Source organism: Choloepus didactylus, chromosome 10 (genome assembly GCF_015220235.1).
Source record: "Choloepus didactylus isolate mChoDid1 chromosome 10, mChoDid1.pri, whole genome shotgun sequence".
NCBI classification, from domain to species: domain Eukaryota; kingdom Metazoa; phylum Chordata; class Mammalia; order Pilosa; family Megalonychidae; genus Choloepus; species Choloepus didactylus.
Genome location: NC_051316.1, coordinates 88,176,475 through 88,192,021, shown reverse-complemented (window position 1 = coordinate 88,192,021; position 15,547 = coordinate 88,176,475). Strand labels below are relative to the sequence as shown.

Here is a 15,547-nt window from a genome sequence, read left to right as displayed (position 1 = left end):
CCTATGGTGATCAGGTCACCTTCGAAGGCTTAACCTGGACCCTGAGTGTGATGAGCTTCAAGCCAACTCCAGGGTCACACAATCATTTGTTAGAGGAGAAAGGAGTCAAGCACACCAGTGGGGTCTAAGTGTTTTACTGGGTTTTATAAATTTGTTCCAAAAGCAGAGTGTTACTGCCATCAGACACTGGCCATATATGGTCATTATGAGCATGTTCTTTCTTCCCCAGTTATCAATTAAGACCACTGCTAGGATATTCTTTGGCAATCCTCCCGGTGATTCTCACCTGGATACTTGGCAAGGGGGGCTGGAGATGAGGTGGGACAATTCTTCATTGTATGGTGCTGTTCTGCTGTTTAGCATCCCTGACCCCCTTAAATGAGAGTAGTCTTTCCAATCTCCCAAACCCCCAGTCACTGAAGCAACCAAATATGGTTCCACAGATTTCCCAAAGCCTGCTGGGGACTTGGCACTGCCCTGGGACTGGGGTGAGAAACTGCTAAGCTCTGAAGATAGAAATCCCAGTAAAACAATCATTTTTCATCTGATCCTGAGGTGTGATGCCAGCTGTCCCTACTAGCTTGGGGATCATTGGCAAGTACTTCTGGAACCTCCAGTTCCAAAGCCATAGTATGGGGATAATGCTATTTACAACATAGGGATTTTGTAAAATTAAATGAGATAAATGCACATAGACCATACGGCACAGTGCTGGTAGTTATGGTGAATAACATAAGCATAGGAAATCAAACACTGAAACATAACTAGAACACTGGTGTCTTGGAATCTCCTAATGGGTAAAATGTGATAAAATTAAGGAACTTCTCATTTTTCTCAGAATGAGAGCTACCATCGCTGCGCCCTCTTTTCTTGTCCTCCCGATAGCCATGTAAGTATTATTATCCCCATTTTATGGATTGGGAGTTCCAGGCCCAGGGGCTTAGGCATTCAGCAGCTTTCACATCTGGGCAGCGGAGAGGGCAGTCTGTGCTTTGCCCATGACACCAAGGCATAGACAGGGGCTGATACCCACCTGTGATACTGAACGCCAGACTCCTTTCACCTGGCTATGCTGCCACGAGGCCCTTTACCTGGCAGGCTCAGCTATCTGCACATGGTCAGGGAAGCCATGTAAGCAAAACACACCTCTGACAAAAGAAGTGTTCACGGAGTGGAATGGTTGGCCTTCACTCTAACTTTGGAGACATCATTAACAACCTTGAATTTGTTGTTTCTTGTTTCCCACCCCAAAGAAAGCAGCTGGGGGAGGAGGGGATGTGGACCAGGGGAAGCAGTGGGACAGATCTACAAGCTGGTGTGGTTCAGCAACAGGAACTGAAAGCCATCAGAATAGACAAAAACAACTAGAAAACTGGACACCCAGAGCAGGTGGGGGTCACTGCAGAGGGTGCAAACTGCCCTGAGATCTCAACAGCCCCAGAGACGGTGACCTGGTTGTGTAGTTCTTTTCCACTGAACACAGTGGTGGAAACATGTCACCTCACAGTAATTGGTGACAATCTGCCAATATGCTCAGTCCCCACTAGACCATGAACTTAATCCCTCCATATCCTGGTGTCCTTCCCAAAGCCCACATGTAGCAGGCACCTGGTGCAGTCATCAGTGCTCAAAACAAGACACTATGTTGGGTAAGCATGGTTTAAGATGGCAGGAAAACATGAAACGTACTTTAGAAAGATTTCTATTGAAAAAGTGTACAATAATAAAGATGTTGATTCTGAAACATAAGGGGCTAACTTGAGTTCTTGGAGATGTTACACATGGGAAGCAAGTCATTCCCAAGACACGAGGTGGCTGGGGTATAATGCAGTCCCCCTCCTTCTCCTGCATGCTAACCCCCGATGATGAAAATCACTCACCATGGCTTCTTTATGTATCAGCCTGTACACATCAGGTTGCATGAGATAGGATGTTTTTTCTATGATTTCCACATATTTCATCAACACGTTCTTTAGCTGGAAATGACAAGGCACCCTTTAGTGACTCTTTTCTTGGAGAAATCAAAGGAAACAGATGGGTGCCCTTACTGGGCAAGCAAAAATCACCAAGGCCCATCTGCATGCCAACTTACTTTATCAGCTCGCAGGAACTCAAGCGAGTGCAGTGCTTCATCCAGTTCCTTAATCCACTGCTTCCAGAGCAAGAACTTCTCGGCCACCTTATCCCACAGCTCTGACACAGTCTACATGGAGAAGCTGGGGTCAGGCTGGGAAGCAGGAGGGAAGGGAAGGAGAAGGACCCAGGAAGAGCAGGGTGGGGAAGCATGGCCATGAGGGGCCCCTTACTTGGAAGGTGTAGTCCTTGAGGTTGCAGTCATTTTCTACCTCTGTGAATAGACGGCTGATGTCTTCCTCAGACTCAGCCAGCTTTTTCAAAAGAAGCACTCCCGGTTCCACAATGCAAGGCTCCATTTCCTAAAACAGACCAGGAAGGTGATGGCTACGGTACTCAACACCCCTGGGCAGGAGGGAGCCCTCCCTTAATGGGGCAGTGCAGGCATGGTCCCATCTTCAAAAAGGATCACCATCACCTGGCCCTAAGTAGCTGAGGTCCACTGATTCGTAATTCACCGCTGAGGACTGGGAAGGGCAAAGTCTCAGAGGAAGAAAGGCTGGTCTCATTCAGGGATAAGGTGACTAGGGATATGGTCTCTGGAGAGGAACAAGAACTGAGTAGAGGGGGGGTTAGCACCAGGCGGCATTGGGCAATCAATTTTAGGCCTGGGACTGAGCAGGGTAGTCAATGGCTGAGCTTTGGCATCAGACCTGGGGTCCATCTCCCAGTTGGCCACTCATGTGCTGTGGGACCCTCAGGCAAGACTCTCCGGGCCTCAGGAACAAGTAGAGACAATAACATTACCTAATTTCTTGAACTGCTCTGAGAATTATAAGGACCTATGCTTGTAGTGAGTTTAGCACCTAGCCTAGCATGCAATAAGCACTCAAACATGGCTATGAGGACTCTGTCCAAGCCACGGCAAGCCACTGAGGACCTGCAAGCTGGGGTGGAAAGTGAGGGTGTGTGCACTGATGAACACACATTGGGACACGCAGGTAAAAGGAAGAGGAGGGAGAAGGAGGATTCTCACCATCCCAATTTGCATGATCTCCTCCTGAAAGTTCACCAGAGCTTTCTCATAGTTCTCCTTCTTGTAGTCTTTTTGCCCTTCAAAGGTGACAGTGCTTATCTTCTCAGGAACTAGGGGGGAAACAGTGGAAGTGATGAGGCTGCCTCAGAGCTCCAAGGTGATGGAAGAGATCCAAAGGAAAAGGCAGAACAGGTAGAGAGCACCTGCCTACTAGGGCCTGGGTTCCGAGGATGGAGCACAAAGACAGGCAAGCAGTGACAGAGGCTTCAAAAAGAAAAAGGGCACAAGGTCTCAGATATATAGTTTAATGCAGAAAAGAAGTTCCAGAATGATATGTATAGAATGGTACCATTTATGTTTCATAGATGCAAATACATATAAAATAATAATAACTGACACTTGCATAGCACTTAACATGTGCCAGGTATTGGTCTAACTCAGTTAGTCCTCATAATGAAGCCAAAAGGTAGGTTCTGTCATTATGGCCATTTTATGAGTGAGAAAGCTTAGGCATGGGGATTAAAGAACAAAGATAGGAAGCGGTTGAGCAGGACTTGAACCTGGGCAGCCTGGTTCCAGAGTCCCCACTCTCACTCCCTTGGCCCACTGTCCCCTGTTAACGTGTGGGAAGCTTTATACCACATGGTTTAATGGTGGCCCTCCCTTGGGAGGAGAAGGGGTGCTATTACGGAGGGGGAGTTTTTACTTTCTACTTTATCTCCCTTTATCCTGTTTTAATTTTGTACAGTGAACATATATAACTTTTTTAATTAGAAAGAAAAAGAGACTTCAATATTAGGTAAAGTCATACTAGGACAATGTGATCTGAAAGAAGAAAATGCAGATTGAGAAATACTGTCTTGAAACTCACAGTAAGGTGAGTGACATCATTTAGCCACCTGTTTTGCATCAGTCAACCTGACCGGGCAGGAAGCACTCCCAGCACAAAGGTGAGCCTCAGGTGCTGCACTCGAGACGAAAGGAACACTTGTCTCTAGAACCTTCCCAAATGGCCGGCTTTTATACAGGGAAAGTTCCTGGCCTTGATTTGTACCTAACACACTTTGTCCATTTCCTATTCCACATGAACACAGGCTTCTTTAGTACATCGTATAAATTATCATTAACTGCAAAAATAAAATGTAAACAAACAGTGTGTACTCTAGGACAGTGGTTCTCAACTTTGGCTACACTTTAGAATCATCTGGGGAACCTCAAGAAATACTGATGCCTGGTCAGGCAATTAAATCAGAATGTCCAGGTATCAGGCTGGGCAAAGATAATTTTAAAAAGCATACCAGTTGATTCTACTGTGCAGCAAGATTAAAAACCAATGTTAAATCTTCTTGACCAAAAGGGGGATGTGAAATGAAATGAAATAAAGCTTCAGTGGCTGAGAGATTTCAAATGGAGATAAAGGTCACTCTAATGGACATTCTTACACACTACATAGGTAACAGTTTTTAGGTTTAATGTATTGGAATAGCTAGAAGTAAATACCTGAAACTACCGAACTCTAACCCAGTAGCCTTGACTCTTGAAGACGATTGTATAACAATGTAGATTATAAGCAGTGACAGTGTGATTGTGAAAACCTGGTGGATTGCACTCCCTTTAACCAGTGTATGGATGGATGAGTAGAAAAATGGGGACAAAAACTAAATGAAAAATAGGGTGGGATGGGGAGATGATTTGGCGTTCTCTTTTATTTTTATTTTTTATTCTAATTCTGATTCTTTCTGGTGTAAGGAAAATGTTCAAAAATAGATTGGGGTGATGAATGCACAACTATATGATGGTACTGTGAACAGTTGATTGTACACCATGGATGACTGTATGGTATGTGAATATATCTCAATAAAATTGAATTTAAAAAAAAAACACCAATGTTAAATAGAGTAGGTTTTCCTGGAGGAGTGAAAGAACAGATTTATTCCATTTCCTATTCACTGATTTCTTTGGCCTCATTAATCATGAATTTTTAAAAGCTTGTTTCTACTTCCTATCACAACTGCTGCAGGGTCATTTTTCCCTCTTCAACATTTATGATAGATACTTAAAATCAATACAAAACAAGATACAGGGACCTCAAGAGATGGTCATATTTATAATATTAACCTGAGAATCAAGCACATGTTACAGAACCAACCAAGTAATGCTCAGTCTGTGCCAACCTGGGTCTAGAGAGTCTGCTTTGATCCTTAGAATGGGGCTGGAGTAATCACCCCTGGTTTATGTGGGGGGAAACAGAGACTGAGAAGGTCCAGATGGCCAGTCAGCATCAGGGACAGAATTTCAATCTGGAGTATTAGTTCCACAGCCCACTCGAAAGACTACCTCCAAAGAAGTAAATATAAAATCCTGTATTATTGTCATTTCGGTTTATAATTGAATTTCCCTCCTATATGATACCAAAGGCAAATATGTAAAACAATAATTAAAGTATATGTAAATGAGCACACAGTATATAAAGATGCAACCTGAGACAATAACATTTTAAAAGGGGAAGTGTAGACATATATAGGAATAGAGAGTTTGTACAGTACTGAAACTAAGTTGGTATTATTCAAACTCAGTTATTAGTTTGAGATGTTAATTGAAATCACGAAGATAACCACTAAGAAAATAACTTAAAGATACAGAGAAAAGGGAAGAAGGGAATCAAAATGGTGTGCTACACAAAATCAACTAAATACAAAAACAGGCAGGAATGGAGTAATCAAGGAACCAGAAAAACATGTAAAACATACACAAAACAAATAGCTAAATGGCATTAGTAAATCTTTCCTTATCAATAATTACCTTAAATGTGAATGGATTAAACTATCCTGTTATAAATCAGAGACTGACCAATTGGATAAAAACATGATCCATCTACATGTTGTCTGCAAGAGACTCACTTCAGATACAATGACACAAAGAAGATGAGAGTAAAAAGATGGGAAAAGACAGTCCAGGAAAATAGTAATCAAAATAGATGGGGTGATAATATATTGTCAGACAAAATAAACTTCAAGTCAACAAAGGTTACAGCAGACAATATATACAGGATGTTATATATTGATAAACAGTTCAATCCACCAAGAAGATATGACAATTATAAACATCTATGCACCTAACAATACAGCCCCAAAATAAATGAAACAAAAATGGACAGGATTGAAGGGAGAAATAGATAGCTCTAAATAATAGAGATTTCAATATTGTTCTTTCAGTAATTGAAAGAACATCTAGGCAGAAAAGCAGTAAAGGAAAAAGAGGACTTGAAGAATACTGTAAATCAATTATACCTAACAGACATTTATAGAACATTCTATCCAATAACAGCAGAATACACATTCTTATCAAGTACATACAGACCATTCTCCAGGACAGACCATATATTGGGCCACAAATCAAATCTTAATAAATTCAAAAAGATCAAATTATACAAAGCATCTACTCTCATCACAATGGAATGAAGCTAGGAATCAATAAAAGAAAGAAACCTGGAAAATTTACAAATATTTAGAACTTAAACAGCCAATGTGTCAAAGAAGAAATCACACGGGAAATTAGAAAATACTAAGAGATGGATGAAAATGAAAACACAACATATATTAACTATGGGATGCAGGGTCCACAGTGCTCAGTTTATAGCTGTAAATGCCTATATTATAAAAGAAAAAAGATCACAAATAAACAACCTAACTTCACACCTATAGGAATTAGCAAAAGAAGAACAAACCAAACGCAAAGTTAGCAGAAGAAGTAAAGATTACAGAGGAGATAAATGAAATAGAGAATAGAAAAACAATAGAGAACCAACAAAACCCAAAAGTTGGTTCTTTGAAAAGTTAAATAAAATTGAAAAACTTTTATCTAGACTGACAAAGAAAAGAGGGCACAAGTAAAAATCAGAAATGAAAGAAAGGACATTACTACTGACCTTACAGAAATGAGAAGGATTATAAGAGAATACTATGAACAATTATAGGCCAACAAATTAGATAACCTAGATGAAATGGAAAACTTCCTAGGAATATACAAATTACCTACACTAATCAAGAAGAAATATAAAATTTCAACAGACCTATAATAAATAGAGATTGAACTGATAATGAAAAAGCTCGGAAGAAGAAAAGTCTCAGACTGGATGGATTCACTGCTGAATTCTACAAAACAATTAAAGAATACTTACCCCCAGTTCTTCCCAAATTCTTCCAAAAAGTAGAAAAGGAGTAACCACTTCATAACTCATTCTATGAGTCTAGTATTACCCTGATACCAAAGCCAGGTAAAGACAAAACAAGAAAAGAAAATTATAGACCAATGTGTTTTATGAATAGAGATGCAAAAGTCTTCAACAAAATACTGGCAAACTGAATCCAACAGTATAGTAAAAGGATTATACACTACAATCAGTGGGATTTATTCCAGGAATGCAAGGGTGGCTCAACAAATGAAAATCAACTAAAATAAAAAACAAACAAAATCAACACAATACACCACATTAATAGAATGAAGGAAAAAAACACATGATCATCTGAATTGATGCAGAAAAGGCATTTGACAAAATCCAGCATTTTTCATGATAAAAACTCTCAGAAACTGGGAATAGAAGGAAACTTTCTCAACATAATAAAGGGCATTTAAGAAAAACCCACAGCTACCATCATACTCAATGGCAACAGAATGAAAGCTTTCCCCCTAAAATCAGGAACAAGACAAGGATGCCAACTGTCACCACTGTTGTTCAACATTGTACTGGAAGTTCTAGACACAGCAATTAGGCAAGAAAAAAAAAGAAACAGAATGCATCCAAATTGGAAATGAAGGAATAAAACTATCTCTATTCAAAGATGGCATGATCCTATATATAGAAAGTCCAAAAGAATCCACAGGAAAATTACTAGAGCTAATAAATGAACTGAGCAAAGTTGCAGGGTACAAGATCAACATGAAAAAATCAGTAGTGTTACTATACACCAGTAATGAACAATCTGAAAACGACATTAAGGAAACAATTCCATTTACAATTGTATCTAAAAGAATAAGATATTTAGGAATAGATTCACCCAAAGAAGTGAAAGACTTGTACACTGAAAACTATAAAACATTGCTGAAAGAAATTAAAGAAGACCTAAATAAATGGAAAGACTTCCCATGTAGATACACTGGAAGATTTGATATTGTTAAGATGTCAATATTACCTAAAGTGATCTATAGATCCAATGCAATTTCTATCAAAATTCCAGCAGCCTCTGTGCTGGTTTGAATCTGTTATGTACCCCATAAAAATTCATGTTCTTTAATGCAATCTTGTGGAGGCAGACCTATTGGGGGAGGGACATTTTAATTAGATTATTTCCATGGGGGTGTGACCCTGCCCATTAAGGTGGGTCTTGATCAGTTTACTGGAGTCCTTAAGAGAGCTCAGAGAGAGCCAGAGCTCAGAGCTGACACAGAAACCAGACGCTTGGAGATACACACAGAAAGACGTTTGGAGATGCTAAACTAAGAGATGAAACCCAGAGTTGCCCTGGAGAAGCTAAGTGAAAACCCACAGATGATTAAAAAGAAAGCTGAGGAAAACCTAAGATGGTGGCTAGGAGAGACAGGGCAAAAAAACACCTCCATGAAAAATACCAGATAAAAGCCAGAAAGTGACTCAGAACACCAATTCCAGTGATGCACCAGCTGGACAAGGTTTGCTAAATCCACAGGGACCGTGCACTTGGTGAAACAGGGAGTCTACATTCTGAAAAGAGTGAATAAGTTGCTGAATATCTGGCAGCCACGCTGTGGTATGGGGAAATGGTGGGTTGGCATTTGGAGGCTGTTCTAGTTTGCTAATGCTGCAGAATGCAAAACACCAAAGATGGATAGGCTTTTATAAAACGGGTTTATTTCGCTACACAGTTACAGTCTTAAGGCCACAAAACGTCCAAGGTAACACCTCAGCAATCGGGTACCTTCACCGGAGGATGGCCAATGGCGTCCGGAAAACCTGTTAGCTAGGAAGGCAGCTGGCGTCTGCTCCAAAGCTCCGGCCTCAAAACGGCTTTCTCCCAGGACGTTCCTCTCTAGCAAGCTTGTTCCTCTTCAAAACATCACTCCCAGCTGCACTCCATTTCCTCCCCCAAGTCAGCTCATTTATATAGCTCCACTGATCAAGGCCCACGCTGAATGGGTGGGGCCACGTCTCCATGGGAACATCTCATCAGAATCATTACCCACAGCTGGGTGGGGCACATTCCAAGCAAATCCAACCATCACCAAAACGTCTGCCCCACAAAACTGCAAAGACAATGGCATTTGGGGGACACAATACATTCAAACCGGCAGAGAGGCGGACTACTTCTTTTTTTAAAAACCCAAAAGCGGCTGCAGATACGGCAGTGAGAACTGCACAGTGTAGTGCGGCAGGAATGGGCTGTGCAAACACCTCAGTATCTGGCGTGCAAGAAAGCCTTTCGCACACCCGCTGATAATTGTTTCGGAGCGAGGAAGGCAGAGGTGAGCCAAAAGGGGAAAAAACCATGCCCCTTGCAGCCATCTTCCCTGCGGGCTGGGAACGCTCCTGCCCAGTGCAGGCACCACAGTCCAGAGCCACGCCAAAAAACCCAGTGTAACAGGAAGTGTTTCCAGCAACACACACACACACCACAATATCGGGCGCGGACAATAGCCTTTCGCACACCCACAGCTAACTGTCCCGGAGCTGGGAAGGCAGAACTGTGCAAAAAGGGGGAAATTAACACGTCCCATTCAGCCATCCTTACAGCAGACTGGGAACCCACCTACATGGCCCAGTGACCCAGAACTTCCCTTCAGGGATGGCGCACACTTGTGACATAGCACAACCTTCCCTCAGCAGAGGCCCTAGAAGGGCACGGCTTGGAAGAGGGACCCACTTGGAAATCCCAGGGTCCATATGCCAGTACCAAGGACTTGTGGGTCCAAGGCAGAGACAATCTGTGGTGAGACCAAACTGAAGGTTTAGACTGTTGCAACAGCCTTGAATCTCCAGGAACACCTGGGAGGTGTGATTATTAAAGCTGCCCTGCCTCCCTAACCACTCAGACACACACCCCACATTCAGGGTGGACAGCACCAACAACACACCCAAACTTGGTGCACCAATTGGACCCCACAAAAATCAGACCCCCATACCCCACAAAGACAAAGTTGGGGAGAACTGACTTGAGGGGAATAGGTGACTCGCGGATGCCATCTGCTGGTTAGTTAGAGAAAGTGTATGCCATCAAGCTGTAGATCTGACGAATTAGAGATTAGCCTTCGAATAATTCTACATATCTTAAAAGAATCCTATCAAGTAAAGAAAATGCCAAGAGGCCAAAAACAACAGAAAATTTTAAAGCATATGAAAAAACCAGACGATATGGATAACCCAAACCCAAACACCCATATCAAAAGATCAGAGGAGACACAGTATTTGGAGCAATTAATCAAAAACTAAAGACAAACAATGAGAACATGGCACAGGATATAAAGGACATGAAGAAGACACTAGAAGAGCATAGAGAAGAAATTGCAAGAGTAAATAAAAAAAAAAAGATCTTATGGAAATAAAAGAAACTGCTGACCAAATTAAAAAGATTCTGGAAACTCACTGTACAAGACTAGAGGAAGCTGAACAAAGAATCAGCGCTCTTGAGGACCACAGAAAGGAAAATTAAAGAACAAAAGAAAGAATGGGGAAAAAATAGAAAAAATCGAAATAGACCTCAGGGATATGATAAATAAAATACAACATCCAAATACAAGACTCACTGGTGTCCCAAAACAGGAAGAGAAGGGTAAAGGTCTAGAAAGAATATTCAAAGAAATTGTTGGGGCAAACTTCCCAAACCTTCTACACAATATAAATACACAAAACATAAATGCCCAGTGAACTCCAAATAGAGTAAGTCCAAATAAACACACTCCAAGACATATTCTGATCAGACTCTCAAATACTGAAGAGAAGGAGCAAGTTCTGAAAGCAGCAAGAGAAAAGCAACTCACCACATACAAAGGAAGCAACACAAGACTAAATAGTGACTACTCAGTGGCCACCATGGAGGCGAGAAGGCAGTGGCATGACATATTTAAAATTCTGAGAGAGAAAAATTTCCAATGAAGAATACTTTATCCAGCAAAGCTCTCCTTCAAATTTGAGGGAGAGCTTAAAATTTTCAAAGACAAACAAATGCTGAGAGATTTTGCTAATAAAAGATCTGCCCTATTTCAGATACTAAAGGGAGCCCTACTGATAGAGAAACAAAGAAAGGAGAGAGAGATATAGAGAAAGGTTCAGTACTAAAGAGATTCAATATTGGTTCATTAAAGGACAATAAGCAAGAGAGGGAAAAAAATATATCTGACAAACATAAACCAAAAGATAGGATGGCTGATTCAAGAAATGCCTTCACAGTAATAACACTGAATGTAAATGGATTAAACTCCCCAATTAAAAGACATAGATTGGCAGAATGGATAAAAAAAAATATGAACCATCAATATGTTGCATACAAGAGACTCATTGTAGACACAGAGACACAAAGAAATTGAAAGTGAAAGGATGGAAAAAATATTTCATGCAAGCTACAGCCAAAAGAAAGCAGGAGTAGCAATATTAATCTCAGATAAAATAGACTTTAAATGCAAGGATATTATGAGAGTCAAAGAAGGCCACTACATACTAATAAAAGGGGCAATTCAACAAGAAGAAATAACAATCATAAATGTTTATGCACCCAATCATGGTGCCACAAAATACATGAGACAAACACTGGCAAAACTAAAGGAAGCAATAGATGGTTCCACAATAGTTATGGGAGACTTCAACACATCACTCTCTCCTATAGATAGATCAACCAGACAGAAGACCAATAAGGAAACTGATAATCTAAACAATCTGATAAATGAATTGGATTTAACAGACATATACAGAACATTACATCCCAAATCACCAGGATACACGTTCTTCTCTAGTGAACACGGAACTTTCTCCAGAATAGATCATAGGCTGGGACATAAAACAAGCCTCAATAAATTAAAAAAAAAAATGAAATTATTCAAAGCACATTCTCTGATCACAATGGAATACAATTAGAAGTCAATAACTATCAGAGACTGAGAAAATTCACAAACACCTGGAGGTTAAAAATGAGGGGAGATGAAAACATTCCCAAATAATCAAAAGCTGAGGGACTTCATCACCAGTAGATCAGTCCTATAAGAAATGCTAGAGGGAATTGTGCAGGCTGAAAGGAAGGGACATTAAACAACTGACTGAAACCACATGAAGAAATAAAGATTTCCAGTAAAGATCACCTGGTAAATATAAATACTAATACTACTGTTATTTTTGATTTGTAACTCCACTATTTACTTCCTACAGGATCTAAAATACATAAAGTATAATGATAAATCAGTGGTTTTGGACTCAATGTAAAATATGTAATTTTTGACAAGAACTACATAAAGGTGGGGGATTGGAGGAGTATAGGAACATAGTTTACGTGTCCTATTGAAGTTAAGTTGGTATCAAAGAAAACAAGATTGTTATAGACTTAGGATGTTAAATTTAAGCCCGGTGGTAAACATAAAGAAAGTATCAGAGAATGGGATCATAGAGAAGAAAAGTAGAGTATGGGTTACTAGAAGTGGGGGAAGGGGCAATGGGGAGTTAATAAGAAGTGAGTGTAGGATTTCTGTTTGGGGTTAAGGGAAATTTCTAGTAATGGATGGTGGGAAGGTGATGGCATTGCAACATTGTGAAGGTGATTAATCCCACTAAATGGAATGCTCGGGAGGAATTGGAGTGGGAAGATTTATGCTGTATGTATGTTTCCACAATTGAAAAAACAGACAATCTAAATAGATAATGACAACTAAATGCCATAGATGACCCTGGATGACCTCTAAGAATAGAGGAGAAAAGGCTCAAAAAGACACAATTGGGACATAAAAAAAATGAAATATAGAATGTAAGCTTTATATCAATGTTAAATTTCTTGAACTTCTTAACTACACTTAAGATAATTACATAAATGAATATTCTTGTTCATAGGAAATGTATATGTGAATTATATTATTTGTTCAAGGATGTGTGCAACTTGCTCTCATATGTTCAGAAGACAGAGAAATAGATGATGGATGACAGGGAGGGAGGGTAGGCTGGAGTTCTGTGTATGGGGTTTGTATTATTTTTGCAACTACTCCTGTAAGTCTGAAATTATTTCAAAATAAAAAGTGAAAAAAAAAAAAGAAAGAAAGAAAGAAAGAAAGCCACTGGAACCAGAAGCTGAAAGCAACACAACACAACCTGGGAGCAAAGGACCAGCAGATGCCATCACATGCCTTTCCAGCTAACAGAGGTGACCTGGACGTCATTGGCCTTTCTTAAGTGAAGGTATCCTCTTGTTGATGCCTTAGTTTGGACATTTTTATGGCCTTAGAACTGTAAATTTGTAACTTAATAAAGCCAATGCATTTCTGGTATTTTGCATAATGGCAGCTTGAGCAAACCAGAACAGCCTCTTTTTGCAGAAAGCTGATCCTCTTATTAATTTGCAATAGTAAGGAGCCCAAACAGCCAATACATTCTTGAAAAAGAACAAAGTTGGAGGGCTCACACTTCCTTATCAAAACTTGCTATAAAGCTATAGTCATTAAAACAGTGTGGTACTGGCATAAAGATAGACACGTATATGAATGGAATAGAATTGAGAGTCCAGAAATAAATGCACGCACGCATCTTTGCCAGTTGATTTTTGACAAGGCCCCAAATCAATTCAATGGGGAAAGAATAGTCTCTTCTACAAATGGTGCTGGGACAAGTGGAAGTCCCCATGCAAAAGAATGAATTTGGATCCCTACTTTTTACCATATATAAAAATTAACTCAAAATAAAATCAACAACTTAAATATAAGAGCTAACATTATAAAACTCTTAGAAGAAAACATAGGGAAATATCTTCAGGACCTTCTATTAAGCAATGGATTTTTGGATTTTGCAAGAAAAGCACAAGCAAAAAAAGAAAAAATAGGCAAACAGGATTTCCTGTTTAAACCTTTGTGCACCAAAAGTCATTATAAGAAAGTGAAAAGACAACCCAAAGAATGGGAGAAAATAGTTGCAAATCACATATCTGATAAAAGTTTAGTATTCAGAATATATAAAGAAATCCTACAACCCAACACCAAAAAGACAAACACAATTTAAAAATGGGCAAATGATTTGAATAGACATTTCTCCAAGAAGATATACAAATAGCCAATAAGCAATGAAAAGCTGCTCATGTCATTAGCCATTAGAGAAATGCAAATCAAAACCACAAGGAGACACCACCTCACATCCACTGGGATGGCTATTATAGAAATAACAGATAAGAACAAGTATTGATAAGGATGTGGAGCAGCAGGACCACTTGTATGTTGTTGGTGTGAGTGTAAAGTGGTGCAGTTGCTGTGGAAAAGTTTAGCAGTTCCACAGTAATTTAAACATAGAATTACCAGATGACCTGGCAATTCCACTTCTAGTAATACATCCCAAAGAAATGATAACGGACTTAAAAAGATATTTTACATCAATGTTCAAAGCAGCATTATTCACAGTAGCCAAAAGGTGGAAGCAACCCAAATGTCCATCAACAGATGAATGGATAACCATAATGTGATATTACATATGATGGAACATTAGCCATACAGCGAAACAAAGTGCTGATACATGCTACAACATGGATAAATCTTGAAGACATTACGTTGAGTTACATAAACCAAACACAAAAGAACATTGTATGATTTCCCTTATGTGGAATACTTAGAATTATCAGGTGCTGGGACAAGGGAGGAATGGGGAGTTATTGCTTAATGGGTACCAGTTTCCGTTTGGGTGATGTAAAAGTTCTGGAAATGGATTGTGGTGAAAGTTACACAACATTGTCAATGTATTTAATGTCACTGACTTGTACACTTGAAACTGGTTAAAATGATTTGTGTGTATGTGTGTGAGTGTCTGGAAATAAACAGTTGTTATTCAATGATTTCAACATTGCTCATAGATCAAAAGCAACCTTGGTTCTCAGAAATAATCACTATTTCTAGAATCTGGCACTATTAGTGTGACTGTCTCTTCGGTTTGCATTCTATCTGGTTCTTTCATTGAAAAGCCTCCCTTTTGGATTATTCTATCACATATGTATATGCTTGCATCCTGTTTCCTATCCTAGAGCTGTCCAATTCACACTCTGCAGTGAGTCTCATAAGGAGCCTTCCCCATTCTTGGGTGTAGTTCTTCCATTTCAGAGCATCTACGAATCAGAAAAATGCTAGTATCTGTATGAAGGGAGTCAAAGAATATAAAGAGCAAATCAGCAGTCAGAAAACCCTGGATTTATTTCCATTATCAACTATTTACCAGATCTTGGGAAACATTTTACATCAATG

At 39.8% G+C, this 15,547-nt stretch overlaps 1 protein-coding gene across 8 annotated transcripts in view; it reads right to left on the bottom strand.

The window, feature by feature from the left end:
* Positions 1-15,547, bottom strand: part of CCDC180 (coiled-coil domain containing 180) — an 85,997-nt gene that overhangs the window by 65,821 nt on the left and 4,629 nt on the right. For all 8 annotated transcript variants that reach the window (XM_037797282.1, XM_037797283.1, XM_037797284.1 and 5 more), the window contains exons 5-8: positions 3,110-3,219; positions 2,307-2,435; positions 2,093-2,203; positions 1,881-1,976 (exon numbers count right to left, since the gene is read on the bottom strand). In XM_037797282.1, the coding sequence (XP_037653210.1) occupies positions 1,881-1,976; positions 2,093-2,203; positions 2,307-2,435; positions 3,110-3,219 (446 nt within the window). The remainder of the gene's footprint in view (positions 1-1,880; positions 1,977-2,092; positions 2,204-2,306; positions 2,436-3,109; positions 3,220-15,547) is intronic.